Below are 19,060 nucleotides of genomic sequence, written 5' to 3'. Positions count from 1 at the left end.
TTTACCTTAGGAAATCTGAATTTTGAAGAATTCTAAAATATGTTAATTTAACAAACTAAATAAGCTATCTTCAGTGGTTGAGCCCTTGTCTGGGATGTGTAAGGTCCTGTGTTTGACGTCTGCCACTGCAAAGACCACAGGAGCCATCTTTTTGGCTCCTAGAGCATCCACACACTCATTATGGAGCTCATCGAGCCTCGGGCAAACCATCAATAAAGTGAAAAAAGGAGACACACCTCCTTCTTCATCCGGTAATACTCATCAATGGCATATTGGTATTTTGGGGTGCTGATGCCCAAAACAGATGCAATCTTCTCTCCAAGAAAGTCACACACTAAAGATACAAAAATTAAGAGACATACAATTCATAAACATCTCTTGAGCATTTTAGGTAATACTAAGAACACAAGAGTTACTGTTTTATCCTTAAACCCAATAAATGTATCACCCTGTCTCCTCACATCTGTCCTGGACACCCCGTCTGTTCACATTCCTATTTGGGCATGTTTGTTTTGAGAACAGAAGTCTCTCTATGTAGCAAGCATATTCAGAGTATTTAGTCAACGACCCCCAGCAGCCTCCACAGTGCTGGGATCAGATGTGTGCTAGGCCAGCCACAGTTCGGCTTCACAATTCTCATCAGGCACTGTAATAATCAGTGAGGAGAAAAGGGAGGATGGTCCTGCCATGGCCTCCTCATGGTGTGAGGAGAACAAGCCCTTAAGCTGCTTTTGCTGTGTGTTCTGTCCCACCAAGGGTCAGCACCTAATACAGAAGGCTCCGGCAGGCAATGAGAGGTCCGGCTTCCAAGACGTAAAGAAGTTGCCAAAGCAGATACAAAAGCTAACATCCGAATACATAGCTGCGTGTACAGCTTGTACTCTTCTGTCGTACCAGCTGTGACCACAATACCTGCTCAGTAAATGTTAGCTCAAATACTAGCCACGATTTGCTCTAATAAAAGCAACTGACAGAAGTTATCAAGCAGTTAATTAGAAACAGTAAGCTTTAAAGATTTTTATTTATTTATTATGTATACATTGTTCTGGCTACATGTCTTCATGCCAGAAGAGGGCACCAGATCTCATTACAGATGGTTGTGAGCCACCATGTGGTTGCTGGGAATTGAACTCAGGACCTCTGGAAGAGCAGCCAGTGCTCTTACTGTCTGAGTCATCTCTCCAGCCCCAGAAACAGCTAAGTTTTATGGTTTAAAATTATTAGCATAATTGCATAAGTTGATAATTCACTTCCTTCAAATATCGGTTACATTTCCATTTAAGAAGTGAAATATTGCTGGGACATAGCTCAGTGGAAGAGTTTTTGCCTAGGATGTACAGGGTAGGTTCAATCCTCAGCACATAAAAAAAATTACATGGAGGAAACCATGAATCCCCATAGCTACATAACAAAGAATAAAATGGTAAGATGCTAGGAAGAAATTAAATCTAATAAAAATTAAAATATGAATGGTTTCTAATAAGGCTTTAGATAAGCGTGGGACACAATGGGATTAACAGCGGTAGGAAACCAAATGGTGAGGTAACAGAACGGATGGTGACAGGGCTCAAAATACGACATCCTGTCCACGTTAACGGTGCCATGGTCCAGGGTAGTTTTTATTACCATACTAAGGGGGGCCGTTTATTGTGTGGAGGTCAGAGGACAACTCGGTAGGAACGAGGTCTTCCCCGGTGGGTTCCAGGGGTCAAATCTGCTGGTCAGTTTGGTGGCACGCACCTCTGCCTGCCTGAGCCAACGGGCTGGCCCTTGTTTGTTTTTTAACACCACTGTAAACCGAGGAACTTTTGTATAGGTAGAGTAATAGTTTCCAGTGCTACCTGGGGAGGGCAAAGTGGTTCCCTATCGTGTTTCTTCTTCAGTGGGAGCATCCCGTTTGGGAAGGCTCCTGGGTGCAGAACTTTCTAGAGCAACCATACACTAGTCAAACAGAAGAGCAGTACCTGAGAGGGTTGACGTGGCAGCCCGAAGCATGTAAAACCACAAGTAGGGGCCCCAGGGAAGCTTTGTCTGCAACGAGAAGTCAGGTTAGCAACATTCTTCTGAGAGTCACTCCCTTCAGACCAGAGTAACTGGTCAAATAATCAGTAGGTGTAGAAGGCACTCCATAGGGAGGAATCCAGTCAAATAAAAACGTAAGCACTGACGTCCAAATTCCACAAATGCTTCATCTTATTCCATATAATTACCACCACCTTTACCCATGGAAGGACCAAAAACAGATTTAGCAAGGGAATGGCACTGTAGCTCCGTCTGTGCTTCCTACAACTTCTACAGCCTTTGTCCTGTCTTGCTTTTTTTTTGTCTTCATAAGGACATCAAAGAAGGTGCACCATCAACAGAGAGAACCCTGTGGATATGCCTAGCCAACATATCCACAGGGTTCTCAGGGTCCTGGAACTCACTCTGTAGACCAGGCTGGCCTCGAACTCACAGAGATCCCCATGCCTCTGCCTCCTGAGTGCTGGGACTAAAGGCGTGCGACATCACGGCTGGTTGTTTTGTTCTCTTAAAGGATAGAAACGGGATTAGTGTACACACCCAAGGCCGTTCAGTGCATTTGACAAGGACCGTTGGCAGAATGCTCCCTACAGCAAACTAATCTTGGCTCTTGCTTGTGTGAAGGTTGCCGAAGATAACTGTGCTTTTATTGATAGAATTGAAACTACAGGCATGCTTCACTGGACCAATATTTTTGTTTATATAGAGCCTACATTTGGATACATTAATACTTGCTTTTAAATTTCTTTCAAGAAGAAAGAGAAATTTGTTCATAATCTTTTTTGCAGATTATTCATGATTATAAAGGCATTAAAAAGCCAACCAGAACATCTATAAGACTGAGTAAGCCAGATGTGCATACATATAATTTTATCCCAGCACTTGGAAAGCACTGCCAGAATAATTACACTTTAAGTTTGAGGCAAGCCTGGTCTATTTATCAAGTTCCAAGCCAGCCTGAGCTACACAGAGGATGCAGTCTCCAAAAAGACTGAGTAGAGCCCATCTTATGATGAAAAGTAGGTCTGCGGGGGTTGAGGAGATAACGCAGCTGGTGAAGTGTTTTGCCATGCAAGCTGAGGACCTGAGTTCGATTCCCAGACCCCATGATAACAGCCCGGCCCAGTGGCCTGCACTTGTAATCCCAGCGCTGGGGAGAGAGACAGGAAGACTGCTGGGGCTCACTGGCCAGCCAGCCTATCCTAGGTGGCAAGCTCCAGGTCCCAGGGAGAAACCTTGACTCTTGAGAACAACACTGGAGGCTGATCTCCGGACCCCACACACAGGTGTACAAATGAGTTACCCACCCACCCCCACAACACACACACACACACACACACACACACACACACACACACACACACACACACACACGGAGTGTGCCAAGCACTGTGCTGGTTCAGATGAAAAACCAAGAAGTTGGTGATATTCTCACTCAGCTCTCCTGCAGCTGTTTCTAGAGACAGTAGCTGCCAATACAAAAGAGAGGATTACCCAAGAACCCTGCTCCGGCTGAGGAGGCAGACGGCACCCGTCATAACCCACAATTATGTAGAAGGACCTTGGCCAGCCCGCTATTTGGACACGGATATTGCTGACCCAAAATTCCAGGGCCATGTCACCACCCCAGCATCACTGCCACCACCGCCATCTAAAAGTACCCTCTGGGGCTGCACTGCGGGTCTTCAAGGATTTTCAGCTTACAGGTAAAACCCCAACATTTCTTTTCTTCCAAAAATGTGTCTCTAGTCTTCCCTGTCAAGACTTTGATTTTAGGGGTTGGGGATTTAGCTCAGTGGTAGAGCGCTTGCCTAGCAAGCACAAGGCCCTGGGTTCGGTCCTCAGCTCTGAAAAAAAAAAAAAGACTTTGATTTTAAAACAACTCTGTGGTTAATAGTATGGCCATACTCCCTAAATCAGTGGTTCTCAATCTCCCTAATGCTGTGACCCTTTAATACAGCTCCTCATGTTATAGTAGTGATCCCCAACCATAAAGTTATCTCATTGCTACCCCCTAACTGTAATTTTGCTCATGTTATGAATCATAATGTAAATATCTAATATGTGACCCTTGTGGGGGTTGCAATATACAGGTTGAGAATCACTGCCCTAAACAGACCTATAGATTCAACACAATGTCCACTACCTTCTCTTCAGAAATTGACAATCTAATTCTAAAAGTCATGCAGTATTTTAAGGAACAATCTAGAAAAGAGGAAAATACAAACAAGCTCAGGACTCAGATTTTCAAAATCTTCCAAATCTACAGGAGAACACACCTGTGCCCAGTGCTCCAGACACGGGAGAGCACACCTGTGCCCAGTGCTCCAGACACGGGAGAGCACACCTGTGCCCAGTGCTCCAGACAGAGGAGAACACACCTGTGCTCAGTGCTCCAGACATAGGAGAACACACCTGCGCTCAGTGCTCCAGGCACAAGAGAGCACACCTGTGCCCAGCGCTCCGGGCATGGAGAGCACACCTGTCCGTGCTCAGTGCCCCAGAAGACGAGAGTCGAGGAAGGCCCTGGCACAAGAACAGATTCACAGATCCGGGGGAGGACTAAGTCCAGAATAAAACCATATTCGATGGTCAAAGGACTCAACAAGGGCACCGAGACCACGTGGGGTGGTTTGAACGAGAATGGCCCCCACAGGCTCACAGATTTGAATGCCTGGTCACCAGGGAGTGGCACTATTGGAAAGGATTGGGAGGTGTAACCTTGATGGAGGAAGTGTGTCCCTGGAGGTGAGCTTTGAAGTTTCAAAAGTCCAATGTGAGAGTGTGTGTGTGTGTGTGTGTGTGTGTGTGTGTGTGTGTGTGTCTACCATCAGCTCAGGATGTAGCTCTCAGCTAATTCTCCAGCACCATGTCTGTCTATGTGCCACCATGATTCCCACCATGATTACAATGGACTAACCCTCTAAAACTAAAAGCAAGGCCTCAGTTGAACGCTTTCCTTTATAGGAGTTGCCATGGGAGTGCCCATCCTGGCCTGGATCGTTTCACTGGCCTTTTATTGTGCGAGAGGAATAACCCTAGCTAGGAGTGGTCACGCACAAATAATCTCAACTCTCAGGAAGGGGAATCCGAAGTCTGAGTCAGCCTGGTCTACATAGTAAGTTCCAGAGCAGTCAAGGCTACATAGTGAGACCCTGTCAAAAAAAAAAAAAGGAAAAAGACAATAGACTCATGTCTTCTAACTGTTGAAAAGTATGCTAAGGGAATGGAGAGATGGCTCGGTGGTTAAGAGCACTGGCTGCTCTTCCAGAGGACCTGAGTTCGATTCCCAGCACCCACAAGGAGACTCAACATTGCCTATAATTCTAGTTCCAGGAGTTCCTAGGCACTCATGTATGCATATTCCCACATAAGACAACATACACAATTAAAAATAATACAAGCAAATTTTTTTTAAAAAAGAACAGAAAAAAAAAAGAGTTGCCGTGGTCATGGTGTCTCCTCAAGGCACTGGGGCTAAGTCACTACTCAAAGGCAGAAAGTCGACTTTACACTGTGAAGTCTAGAAAAATCACATGGCGAGGTAGGAAGTCTGACTTGACCCACATCATACAGAAAACTAACTCGGAACAGACATGGCTGCTTGCGACTGAGCACACAGTCATCTTGGCACTTAAGAGGCTAAGACGGGAGAACTCTTGGATTCTGGACAAGCCTGGGCTACAGAGCTGTCTCCAAACAAACACGGAACCAAGACCTGAATGTACAAACTCTATGCAGAATGCTTCACTATGCAGCCCAGGCCGGCCTGGACCTCACTGTGGCCCCTAAGCTGGCCTTGAACTTGGGACTTTCCATGCCCAGGCTGATACTATAAAACCTTAAAAATAAACAGAAGAATTAAATCTCTAGCCAAGTGTGGTGGCACACACCTTAAATCCCAGCACTCAGGAGACACCGTGCACACACGGTACATGAACATACATGCAGGCAGGCAAAACACCCGTACACACAAAATAAAAATAAAAGTTAAAAAAAATCAAGGGGCTGGAGCCATGGCTCAGAGGTTAAGAGCACTGACTGCTCTTCCAGAGGTCCTGAGTTCAATTCTCAGCACCTACATGGTGGCTCACAACCATCTATAATGATATCTGATGCCCACGTCTAGCATGCAGGTAAACATGCAGACAGAACACTGTATACATAATAAATAATCTAAAAAAGAAAATTTTAAAAAGAATGAGAAATGGTGCAGCCATCATGAAAAGTGACTGGACAAAGTCCCTCAAATGTAACAGTTAACAACTCCACTCCTGGCTACAGACCCGAGACATAAAAATCACAGTGACACAAAAGCCCGTATTCATAGTGCAATAGTCATATGATCCAAATGGCACAAACAACCAGCTTCCATTAACCGACACAGGAATGAAAAAAATGCAGTGTGTTCACACAATAAAGTATTATTTGGATACTGTGTAATATAATGATAGTGTAAAAAGGAGCAGAGTACCAACACATGCTATAACATGAATGAACCTTGAAAACATCACGCTAAATGAAAGAAGACAGTCAGAAAGAGCACACATCTGTTCATGATAGGGAAGCCTCTGTATGGACAGAAAGATTAGTGGCTGCTAGGACTGAGGCAGGACATGGAGGGAGAAAGTGAACTAAAGCTTTTCAAGACGACATAAACGTGCAAAACCTGACTGTGGCTGTGCATATCGTGAATATGCTAACCACGACTACACTATACACAGGTGGATTTGGATGGCATAGAAGCAGGGGCTTCAACAAGCCCTTTTAAAAAGACTCAATCCACGGGTGGTAAGAATTCTTCATGCTTTCTTCTTTTTGGTTTTCTGAGACAGGGTTTCTCCATAAAACAGTCCTGGCTGTCTTGGAACTTGCTCTGTAGACCAGGCTGGTAATCCCAGCCCTCAGGAGGCACAAACAGGCAGATCTCAGTGAGTCCGAGGTCAGCCTGGTCTACAGAGTGATTTCCAGGGCAGGCTCCAAAGCTACAGGTTTCAGAGAAACCCTGTCTCGGAAAAAAAAAAAAAAAAAAAGATTCATGCTTTCAATGACAATGCACCACTCTTGTTTCTATGGAGACACTGGGTTAACTTTGGAGACAATGGTTTTTTATTTTTTGTTTTTCCTTTGAGACAGGGTCTTATGTAGCCCAGAACAGCCTCAAACTTGCTATGTAGTTGGTACTGGTCCTGAACTCCTGATCCTCCTGCCTGTACCTCCGGCCACACCAGCTGACAATGACTTTTAAAAACACGGATATCGCCGGGCGGTGGTGGCGCACGCCTTTAATCCCAGCACTCAGGAGGCAGAGGCAGGCGGATCTCTGTGAGTTCGAGGCCAGCCTGGTCTACAGCGCGAGATCCAGGAAAGGCGCAAAGCTACACAGAGAAACCCTGTCTCGAAAAAACCAAAAAAAAAAAAAAAACACGGATATATACAAACATTTAAAAAGACAACTGTAACCCCTTCAGAGTACTGTAAAAGGAAAACATTTATCCAAACAATCCTTCCACTATATGAGGACCACTAATATTCAACACGCCTGGCTACTGATATTGTACAATCCTTTGAATATTTTCTGTACTAGAGATTTGGAATTTGGGGGGATGGGTTGGGAGGGTTTGAGACAGGGTTTCTCTGTGTAGCTTTGCGCCTTCCCTGGAACTCACTCTGTAGACCAGGCTGGCCTCAAACTCACAGAGATCCGCCTGGCTCTGCTTCCCAAGTGCTGGGATTAAAGGCGTGCACCACCACCACCCAGCTGGAATTGATTTTTTTAAATAGCCAAAAATTTACTGAGCTAAACCTTATAAAAATTAGCATGTCTTAAATATAATTTTTTAATTTTCTAATTTGTTTCTAGGTTTTATTTTAGTTATAGCACTTTTGAGAGCCTGGTTAACCATAGAACATTTATTGGTTTATTGCCTATACCGCCATTAGCATATAGCTTATATAAGCCACTGCCCCATGACCACCCAGCACCTAAACCAGAACTTCTCAGGGGTGCCATTGTAAACACAGGATCAACGGACTTTGTTACCTTGAAGAACACTCCTTAAGGAACGGAAAGGGACAAGGATTCCAGCACTGACTTACGGGAGCCTCACATAAATTCACACTGATATAAAACGCTGATACAAAGGAGCAGAACTGGTCTAGGCTATTGAAATATTGGAACTATTTCCATCCATATTGTGTAAAAAAATAATGTTTTCTACCGGATCATAAGGAATGTGGTTGATTTAAGCTTCAAATGGTCCTTTCCACGCAGTGTACAAGGAGCAAAAACTCACCAAGCCCAGCCAGCCCTCAGAACCCACGTACCGGGTCAACAGTGGGCAGCACCTCTTTCTTCTCCAGGCCGTCCACTTCGTCCTCATCGGTGCTGTACTCTTCCATGGTCTCTCCACTGACGAAGTGGATGACCCTCCTTGGAACTTTCTTCTTTTTTCCGATGACTCCCAGCTCTACATTCTCAAAGCCTCTTTCATTACTCATCTATTTGAATGAAAAATTAAGAAAAGTTTCGAGTGAGTCTCTCATTGCAAAGCTAACAGACATCTGCTTTATTTTTTAATTATTTGTTTTTTATTTTATGTGCATTGGTGTTTTGCCTGCATGTATGTCTGTGTGAGGGTGTCGGATCTTGGAGTTACAGACAGTTGTGAGCTGCCCCGTGGGTGCTGGGAATCGAACCCGGTTCCGCTAGAAGAGCAGTCAGGGCTCTTAACCTCTGGGCCATCTCTCCAGCCCGTTTGCTTTATTTTAAAGACCAAAGAAACTAGACAAATCCTTCAGCAATTAAAAAAAATGATACAAACTTCAGGAATCCTGAATCCTTTTAAGGCCGAGAAGTTGCCAAATTCAGTAAGTCTCTACAGAGATGAAGGGCTCCTGTGGAGAAGGCATTTAAAATGGGGGAAACGTCTTTTTTAGATTTATTTTTATGCATATGAGTGTTTTGCCTGCATAATATGTATGTGCACTACATGTATGCCTGGCCCACACTGGACGCCCTGGACCGGGAGTTATGGATGGTTGTGAGCCACCATGTGGGTGCTAATAACCAAATCCACGTCCTTTCTCCAGGAGCAACAATCATTCTTAACTGCTGTGCCATCCCTCCAGCCTTGGGGGTTAGGGAGAATTTTAAACACTGTGCAAATAAAATCTGAAAAGCCTTCAGTGTTCTATACCTGAACTTTCAGATAACTTGGTCATTAGTGTATATGTGGCAACAGTTTTTTAACAAAGAGATCTACAAATTTTAAAACTACTTATAGGAGACTGGTGTGGTGGTACACGCCTTTAATCTCAGCACTCTGGAGGTAGAGGCAGGCGGATCTCTATGAGTTCTGAGGCCAGTCTGGCCTACATAAGAAGTTCCAGGACAGCCAGGGCTACATAGACCCTGTCTCAGAAACAAAAAACAAAATATAATACAAACAAACAAAAACTACTTATGTATGTGGAATTCTAAACACATCCAAGTTTCATTCTGAGGGAATTATTAACTCAGGTTTTGGTTTTGTTTTGTGTATGTGTGTTTGGTCTGGGCTAATTTCGGACTTGTCATGTAGCTGAGTATAACTATGAACTTTTGATCCTTCTTTGTCCATCAACCAAATAGTGGGATTATTCACAGCTTGGGAAATGCAGGGGTGTGTGTGTGTGTGTGTGTGTGTGTGTGTGTGTGTGTGTGTGTGTGTGTTGGGGGATGGGGGTGATACATGTGTTTAGCACGTGGAGCCAGAGGACAATCAAAGGTGTTATCCATCATTATTTTTTTTAAGACAGGGTCTCTCATTGGCCCTGAACTCTCCAGGCTGGCCAGCAAGCCCTGTACCCAGCCGCCTCTGCCTCCCCAGAGCTGGAATTACAAGCTATTTTTAAAAGTATGCTCCAGGGATGGAGCTCAAGTTGTCATACTTGTCCTATCTAAGTCATAAAAACTAGCCCAAAATTTCTGTTAATCCTGACTTTTGCCAATTTTTAAAATCTACAAGAGAAAGCCTGAAACACGATTCACAAAGTGGTTTTTTGCAGTACCAAAAATACGTAAGTATAAAACCAAATTTGAAGTAACATTCTTGCTATGTAATAATTTTCAGTGGCATTTGACTTGTTTCTAATGATCTCATTTCATATAAAAGATTTAAGACAGCTGTGGCAGTTAGTGCAAGTCTACAATCTCAGTATTTTGGAGGAAGTGCCAGGAGGATCAGGAGTTCTGGGCCAGCCTCCACTACATAGTAACTCTGAGGCCAGCCTGAGCTACAAGAGAGCCTATCTTACAGATCAGACAAAAGAGGGGCATGGAGATGGCTCAACACCTGCTGCTCTAAGAGGATCTGGGTACACACATAACTCCAGATCCCGGGACTCTGACACCCTCTTCTGGGCTCTCGGCAGCAAGCGCACAGACATACGTTCAGGCAAAACACCCACACACGTAATGAAAATTAACCATTGTTTTTGACATAGGAAATCGCAAATTTCAAGCCTATCATTTTAAGCAAACTTTGTGTAAAGGCCAAGTAGTCAATGTCTTACGTTTTGCAGACCAGTTAGTGTCTTTCATAAGTGAACTCTGCAAAGCAGGCGGGGGAAGCCACTCATATGGACACTATATAATGAATGGACATGGCTGGATTCCAAAAACGCTTACCATGAAAAGGATGAGGGCCTGCATCTGGCTCCTGGCCTATGGCTTGTGAACCAGACTAGAAAGTAACAAGCCCATGAGAGACAATTCATGACATGAGTGTGCTTCCAACCTGAAGTTGGGGAATGGGGTGGTGAAGGGAGGCATTACCAGGAAAAACCAACCAAAAAATAACTTGGTACAAAATTTTCAACAATTATAAATAAAAACTATTTTCTGACGATTGCAGACTTTTCATTTTTACAGATTCTAAACCTGCATATGAGAATATTTTACTGGGGAGTTGGGGCAGGCTGGATCAATAGCTCAGCAAGTAAGAGCACGTATTGTTCTTACACAGGACCCACATCATGGCTGACAACCACCCATAACTCCACCTCCAGGGGAGCCGATGCTTCGTTACCAAGCACACTTGTGGAACACATACACACATAAAGGCAAAACATTTATACACATAAAATAAACCTTAAAACATACTTTACTGTCAGTTATACAAATTACAAATTTCATTTTCAAAACATCCGAAGATCTGAAAACACATTTTCTAACACGTCCATTAACTATACTTTATGGTTAACTAGACCATAATCCTGAGTCTCAGGAGTCTCAGGAGCTGTGGGGTTTTTTGTTGTTTTGTTTTTGAGATGTCAGTCAGTCAGTCAGGATGTCTGTCCCCGTCCTCATATTCCCGCCACCCCCCCCACCCCACCCCCACCCCCCACCCCCGTATCCTGGCTGTCCTGAAACTCCCTCTGTAGACCAGGCTGACTTCAACTCACAGAGAGAGTTGCATCCTGGTTACTGAGATTAAAGGCATGTGCCACCACACCTGGCTACAGACCTGTTTTTAATAGAAATTGTCTTTTTGTAGATGCCCATAACATTCAGACCTTCTTTTAAAATAAATACAACACCTGGAATTATTCTATCCCCTTCCTCAACCAGGTTATTTAGCAACACGGGGTAGGTTCCATATCCTCTGGCCAACAACAGTCCCTGGGACACAGTAACAGTAGAAGCTCTGCCCAGTAACAGAGGTGCTAAATAAATGAACGGCTGAAACCTGAGCTCCTCCGTAGGACCGAGGCTGAGATTCTGCTAAAAGTCTATTCAGAAGAATCTGTATAAAATGTCACATCAGATCCTAGGTGGCCTGGCCAACGCCTAACTGAGAACACTGAGGGAGTCTACAGTTTCTACTCCTGGCTGGCATCGTACTTCGGGCTGGCCTTTTTCTTTCTCTCTCTTTGGAGACAGGGTCTCACCCTGTAGCCAAGGCTACTCTACAATTCATTATGTAGACTGAGCTGGCCTCAAATTCACAGCAATCCTTCAGCCTCAGACTCCCAAATGTTAGCACTGCAGGTATGAATCCCCAGGCTGGGATGGAGTTTCTCTCCTGTGACAGTGTGAGAAGGAAATATAAGAAAGATGTCGACATCTTCCTCCTCCCTGCTCTCCACTGACCTCTTCCTCAAACTGGGCAAACCCCTGGACTTCCCAGAGGCTTTTACTTCAGGAATGTGAGTAAGTTAAAAAAAACTGGTAAATTCCAGGAGTTTCTATCCATGATGTGATTCTGTGTCAACAAGGAGGCAGCGCAATGTGTACACAGAAATACTTTGTCGTGTGTGGAGTGGAAACTTGAAGAAAAGCCTCAGGGGTATTCCTGTGAAGTTCACCTTTTTCTCTACAGCCCTTACTGTTTAAATATATATATTTAAACTTTTTTTTTTTAAATCGAGACCATGAAAACCGGGGCTGGAGAGACAACTCAGCAGTTAAGAGCACTTGCTACTCTTCAAAGGACCTGAGTTCAGTTCCCATCAACCATGTCAGGTGGCCCACCACTGCCTGAAACTCCAGCACCAGGCATTCGACTCTACCTGGCCTCCTCAGGGACCCGAACACACGTGCATATACACACACATATGAAAACACTGTGGTCTGGCACTTTTTCCCTCTGATGGTAACAAGATGCCACCTTGGAATGATCCTTAGCCCTGGCAATTAAAGAATAACACAGGGGTGGCCAGGTCTATGGAACTGTTGAAGGGAGGGTTGGGAGACCCTTAGCTAGAATTTCAGCTATCATTCCGTTCTCCCAACGACCAAGTAATTCTGGGAGATTCAAGACTACACAGAAATAAAAGGTTGATTAAGTGAGGGACTCCATGAGATCACCACCCATGACGGGGTGGGACGTGAGGGTGATGTAGCCGTCTGGGGTCACCCACGCTCTTGTGAGTAACCCATCCATACTCTGTAAGAAGGCCCAATAAACTCATGGCCTCACCAAGATAGACCGTGGTGAACCTGTACTTCAGGGTGTCCTTGGTGACCATCTGGGGTGGTTGGAGGAGTGGTTGTGCCTCCCGAGGAAAAGTGAGCACAACTTAGTATTACTAAACCCAAGCAGGAAGCCGCCCTGAAATAACAGGCAAGTGATCTGAGTATTGATCGGCTCCCTCTGCCACTGTGGGCGAGCAGCCTCGAAAGCAGGAGAGCAGCCATCCGGACTGCACTCCTGAAGGAGGCAGTTCAAGCCAGCCGGGCAACAGTTCGAGTCTCCCCTCCACCATCTTCCATCGCAGTCTCAACACCGCAGCCCAGGCAGGTTGGCCTCACACAGGCACAATCCTCCTAAAGCCTCCTAAATGCTGGAATTACAAGTGTGGCCTACCGTTTCCAGCCGGAACTCTTCCCGTGTTACACCTACATAGCAAGGGGTGGGGGTAAGACTCCACGGAACGGCTATGCAGAGCCGATTTTGTTAGCACGTTACAACACACAGTGACATATTCACAGTCGGACCACACTTCAGCAACCTGTAGTTTCGGAGAAGCGTCTGACCAACATTCAAGGACTTATTTTCAAAGATGAAGCTACTGGAAAAGCACCTTTCTTACATGAAGTAGAAGTAATTCAAAGTTTTTAATAGCCACCAGTATACATACTCCCGAAGTAGGTTTTTTTTTTTTTTTTTTTTTTTTGGTTTTTCGAGACAGGGTTTCTCTGTGTAGTTTTGCGCCTTTCCTGGGACTCACTTGGTAGCCCAGGCTGGCCTCGAACTCACAGAGATCCGCCTGGCTCTGCCTCCCGAGTGCTGGGACCGAAGTAGGTTTTAAAGCAATGTCTTCTAAACCAGTGATGAGTGAGACAACCACCACCAGCCACCAGTGGCTAATCTGCATTTACTATGTGGCCAATCACAACTGTCCTCTGGATTTGGGACACTAGGAAGAGAAGGATAGCTCCAGGAACTGCATTTGGCTCAACTGGCTGGGCGCCTCACACCCAACCATAAATAAAATGTAAAAAGAATGTAAAACACTTCATTAGTAATTTTTATACTTACATGCTGAAATGTCCTATACAAAGGATTAAATATATTAAATATTACTGTCTTAAGGTAGCCGTTGACAAACTCTCCTTGTGATTCACAATGGCTGTTAGTTCATGACTGTGTTGGGGGCTGTGCAGGTCGTCTCATCCGTGAACTGGGGATAACACCCATCTCCAGACGTTAATAAGTGGATTAGGTGAACTGAAGACTAGAAGTCTCAGCGAGGGGTTGTCCAGATCAGGCTACCTTAACTGATGCCTGAGAGTGAGCAGACGGCACAGTTTCCCCGAGTCTGGGCCCTGGGCTGGGTAAGAGTAGACAGAGCTAGCTCAACAGTGCATGCTCACAGAGCATCTGCTATTCACTAATCCCGGGTCCCTGGCCACCGCCAGGCCGACCCCGCAGACCGAGCAGCCCAGGGTTGCCGCCCCTGAATTTCGGCGACTTTAAGGACAGCCTTTCCGGGACACGCCTGTTTTCTCTCGCTCGCAACCGGTGGCAAGGAGCGTCACCCCGGAAAGCCCGGGCAGCGGAGGCCGCGGCGCCCCTCCTCGGCAGCCGCTCCCGGTCCGAGCAAAATGGGGACACACGAGAAGAACCCCGAAACGTTCAGCGGAGGTCTGCACCGGAGGCAGCGGCTGCCCCTCGCCGCCAACCTACCTGCCGCGTCGCGTCTCCGAACGCCGCGGCGGCCGCCGCCTCCGTTTCTCCCGCCGCCGCCGCGCGGCCCGGCTCTCGGTCCATCGTCACGCCGGCCCGGGCAGCGGCCACACGGAGGGTGATCGGAGGGACGCTCCCCACCGCCCGCGCGGAGGCTCACCCGGAGGCTCGCACACCGGTGCCCGCCGGGCCCGCAGCACACAGCCCACCCTCCCGGGGAAGGCGCGCCTGGACTGCGGGCACGGGGCGGGGCCTCCGCCGCTTCCGCGGGCCCGGGGGCGGGGCCACCGCGGGGCGCCGCCCTACCTGCGCTGGCGGCGATCACCCCGGCCGCTGGCGCTCTGCAGCCGGGTACCCGGCGGAGACCAGGCACACCGGTTTCTGAGCTGGTCAAACCAGAAGTGAGATAGCTGAGGGGTGCGGGCTCTAAGGCTGTAAAAACGCACAGCTCAGGTTCCATCCCTCACGAAATGTACTTGAAATAAAAGCCCCCACGGGTGAATTACAGTATGCTGGAGAATAGGGATATTTTAATTATAGGACTGTGTTGTGTAAAGAGGTGCGGCGGACCCCCAAACTTTATTTTTCCTAGTGTCCAGCCAAATTAAAGAAACCGTAATTGCAATAATTACTACAAGACCTCATGTGCTTTTTGTTTTGTTTTGTTTTCGAGACAGGGTTTCTCTGTGTAGCTTTGTGCCTTCCCTGGAACTCACTCTGTAGTCCCGGCTGGCCTCGAACTGACAAGAGATCCGCCTGGCTCTGCCTCCTGAGTGCTGGGATTAAAGTCGTGCGCCACCACCGCCCGGCGTGGTTTTCTTTTTCTTTTTGAGACAAGGTCTCATATAGCTCAGGCTGGCATCGAACTCCCTACATAGAGGGTGAACTTGAATTTACAATTCTAACTCCACTTCCTGTGTGTTGGGATTTGAGGCAAATGCCACAAAGACTGCTGAGGTATCAACTTACTACATAACTTCGACATTAATGTTAGTTGGAGCATCTCCAGGTAAGCTTTTTATTAACAGGAACATCTTCACCAATACGTACGAAGTCCAGCAAGGTGGTTCACAACTGTAATCAAAACACTCCTAAGAGGCAAGGGGTTCAAGAGGGCACCTCATACATAAGTGACCTTGAGGCCATTTTGAGCTACATGAGACCCTGTCTCAAATAATGATGTTTGTAAAAATAATACACATTATTTTGGCCAAAGAAATGTGATCCAAACTCCCCTGCCCCTTTTACACGTGCTTTCTCACACAGTCCTAAAGTAAATAAAAGATCCCTATTTCCCAGCATACTCGGCAGAATTTTGCCATGGGTCTTACATGTAGCACTAGCAGCTCTTTTAGCCACACCTCCTTCTCAGCTTTCCACGTGCACTGGTTGTTCTCAAATGTCGCTCAGGCTGGCCTCAAACCCAGTCTCTTCCCGTCTCTCAGCCTTGGGATCACAAACCTGGCTCATTTGATAGTTTTAGATTGTATTTTCATGCCAGTCACAATTCAGAAACATCCCCCAAAGTTATGGCATGTCTGCTACTCAGAACAGTAGCAGCAGGCCCCGAGGCGAACAGCCTCACGTATAGTTCTCTACAGATCTTCTTTCTCACTCTGCCTAATATGCTTCCCCTCTGTCAAAGGTGGGTCAACAATGTGTCCCCTCCATCCACTCCAGGGTTAATTGTGATGCTGTCCTCACAATTAATCCTGGATATAGCTGACTCTTTCTATCTAAAAACAGTAACAAAAACCTTTAAGCACAAAGCAATTCCTTAAATCTTCACTGAAACACTGGTTATAAATACAGCCAAACTAACTTGAAGTAAACAAGTTATTGCATGACCTGATTCGATATGGTGGCATAAAGAAAGGACTGAAACCACGCAAAACATCAAAACCAAACGGTGACCAATTGGAAATAGGAGCCAATTGTTCCGTTCTGTGAATGACTTTATAAACACACAGTTCTACACTGTGTGTATCCAAAAATCTCTTCCCTCTTACCGGCATGGGACAATCAATCATCATTATTAACATGCAGATATCTATAAATACATGTTATTTAGCAAATTAGCAACAAACATTAAATTACAACTTTCAATGCTGAATCAGTATTTTCATGGTTTACAAGGACCATGTTTACTGAAAATTCAAAATCCAAGTTATATTTCGATAAACTGGAAGTATTTCCTTAAAATGGCAGAATTTTAACACACACAACTGAAAAGTAATTTATTATAAATCAACAACGCAAAGCAACAGGAAATTGAAGAAATCCCAGTAGTTTATTTTGAGCATTTATAGTCATTTCCAAACTGTCATAGCTCAACGAAATGAAAGCAAGCAATGAAGCCACATGCCAAAATAGCTCTCCTTTCACAGTCCCGTTTCAGGAAGCTGTAGCATAGATCAAAAAAACATACTTGTTCTTCAAACTTGGCGCACATAGAGCTATAAAGGTAAATTTGGACCTATCACTGTGTGAAACCAGGAAAATAAAGCTGAACAAAAACTGTAAACCAGGAATATTCATCAAACACAATCTTCCTATGGCTTTGCATAGCTGTGTGTATGTATATGCTTGTGTGTATGTATATGTATATGCATGTTTATATTAACTCTGTGTATGTATATGTATATGCATATGTTTATATTAGCTGTGTGTGAATGTATATGCATATGTTTACATTAGTTGGGGTCCTTTTTTCAGGTTATCCTATCCCTTAAGTAGAATTTTTTTCTTAAGGTGGATATGTTTTCATCAAATATGATGTACAAGGTTGAGGGATATAGCTCGGTGGTAGAGTGCTTGCCTAGCGTATGTATGGGTTTAATCCCCAACCCTGCAACTGATAATGGTGGTGATGAAGCCCAAGAGAAATAGGACAACACATTTCGGCTGATTTTTAGGCATAAAGAAAATCATTAAATAAAAGCAGTGGTTTCATTTGTGGAGGCCAATATATCAGGAACCCCGTTAAGGTCTGTTCTTGGAGCAATGCTTCTTTCTTAGAGTAACTTTGAAGTAGTACTTTATCACCTTTTACAGATGAGAACAGATGACGCAGGTTAATCTGCTCAACAGCACCAGTGGTAAAGAGTGGTACTAGGCATCATGGCGCCCATCTATAGTGCCAGCTACGTAGAAGGATGAGGCAGGAGGGTCTTTTCAGTCCAGGAGTTCAAAACCAGTCTGGCAACATAGCAAGGTCTTCTCTCTCAAAAATATATATACATATATAAAATAGAATTCTTTCAAGGATTCTATTATTGATCTTTAAACATCATAATCCAAAAGTCTTCTTGCTTCAGGGAAGCTCATACACTATTTCTGTAACTACCAAATATTATAAAATCAAGCATACATACCAATTAATGGAGCTCATTCTCCAATCTCCTATCATATGAAGTATCAAAAATGTGCAACTGTTTCTTGTAGCATTTTGGAAACAACTGAGATTACTACCCCTTAACTTGCCAAGAACAAAGTAAAGGCTGAAATCATATCTAACAATAATTCTCAATTCCTGTGTGTCTTTTAAGAAGCATGCCTCCTTTTCTACTTTTTGGGACAGGATCTCACTATATAGCCTTGGCTGGCCTGGAACTACGTAGAGCAGACTGGTCTCAAATTCAGAGTTTCACTTGTCTCTGCTTCCTGAGTGCTTCCATTAAAAGGCGTGCACCATCACACCCTAGCACTTAATGCTAGTAAGAACTTAAAAAGCAAGCAAGCATAACTCTTAGAACGTGAAAATTAGCAGTCACTATATGCTTTCCTCATGATGCAGACATGAGTTTATCTCTGGAAAAAAGCCTATCTGAGGTGGGAGGGGTGGCTCCATAGTTAAGAGCACATGTTGCTCTCCCGGAGGCCCGTCTCCAACAACCATGCCTGTAAATCTAACTCCAGGTGACCCGTGCTCCTGGCCTTGGCAGGCACTGGCACTCAGATACACAAACACACGATGTAAGGGGAAAAAAAGTATCTGGCTTAATAAAAATACATGGGGCTGAAGAAATGTCTCAGCTGCCTGGTGGTGGTGGCGCACGCCTTTAATCCCAGCACTTGGGAGGCCGAGGCAGGCGGATCTCTGTGAGTTCGAGGCCAGCCTGGTCTACAGAGCAAGATCCAGGACAGGCACCAAAACTACACAGAGAAACCCTGTCTCGAAAAAAACCAAAACCACAACACCAAACAAGTCAGGAGTGTCAATTCTTTGTAATATTATTTAGTGTGTATGGGTGTCTTGGCTGTATGAATTGTGGAAGGAAGAGGAGGTGAGATCCCCTAGAACTAGGGTTACGATGGTAGATAGCTGCCGTGGGGTGGGAACCGAATCCAGAGCCCTTCAAAGA

The 19,060-nt window shown here is 45.2% G+C and overlaps 1 protein-coding gene across 2 annotated transcripts in view; it reads right to left on the bottom strand.

Annotated features, from left to right (window-relative positions):
- The window catches only part of LOC128110757 (signal recognition particle 54 kDa protein), a 69,183-nt gene that overhangs the window by 3,766 nt on the left and 46,357 nt on the right, over positions 1-19,060 (bottom strand). The window contains exons 1-4 of one of the 2 annotated variants that reach the window (XM_052738541.1): positions 14,697-14,965; positions 8,350-8,523; positions 1,965-2,031; positions 237-334 (exon numbers count right to left, since the gene is read on the bottom strand). In XM_052738541.1, the coding sequence (XP_052594501.1) occupies positions 237-334; positions 1,965-2,031; positions 8,350-8,523; positions 14,697-14,780 (423 nt within the window). In that variant the 5' untranslated portion in view covers positions 14,781-14,965. Of the gene's footprint in view, positions 1-236; positions 335-1,964; positions 2,032-8,349; positions 8,524-14,696; positions 14,966-19,060 lie in introns of those variants that run through there. The other variant, XM_052738542.1, reaches the window with a different exon arrangement.

Source organism: Peromyscus californicus, unplaced genomic scaffold (genome assembly GCF_007827085.1).
Source record: "Peromyscus californicus insignis strain IS unplaced genomic scaffold, ASM782708v3 Scaffold_15__1_contigs__length_86483966, whole genome shotgun sequence".
Lineage (NCBI taxonomy): Eukaryota > Metazoa > Chordata > Mammalia > Rodentia > Cricetidae > Peromyscus > Peromyscus californicus.
This window is presented reverse-complemented; position numbering and strand designations above follow the sequence as displayed.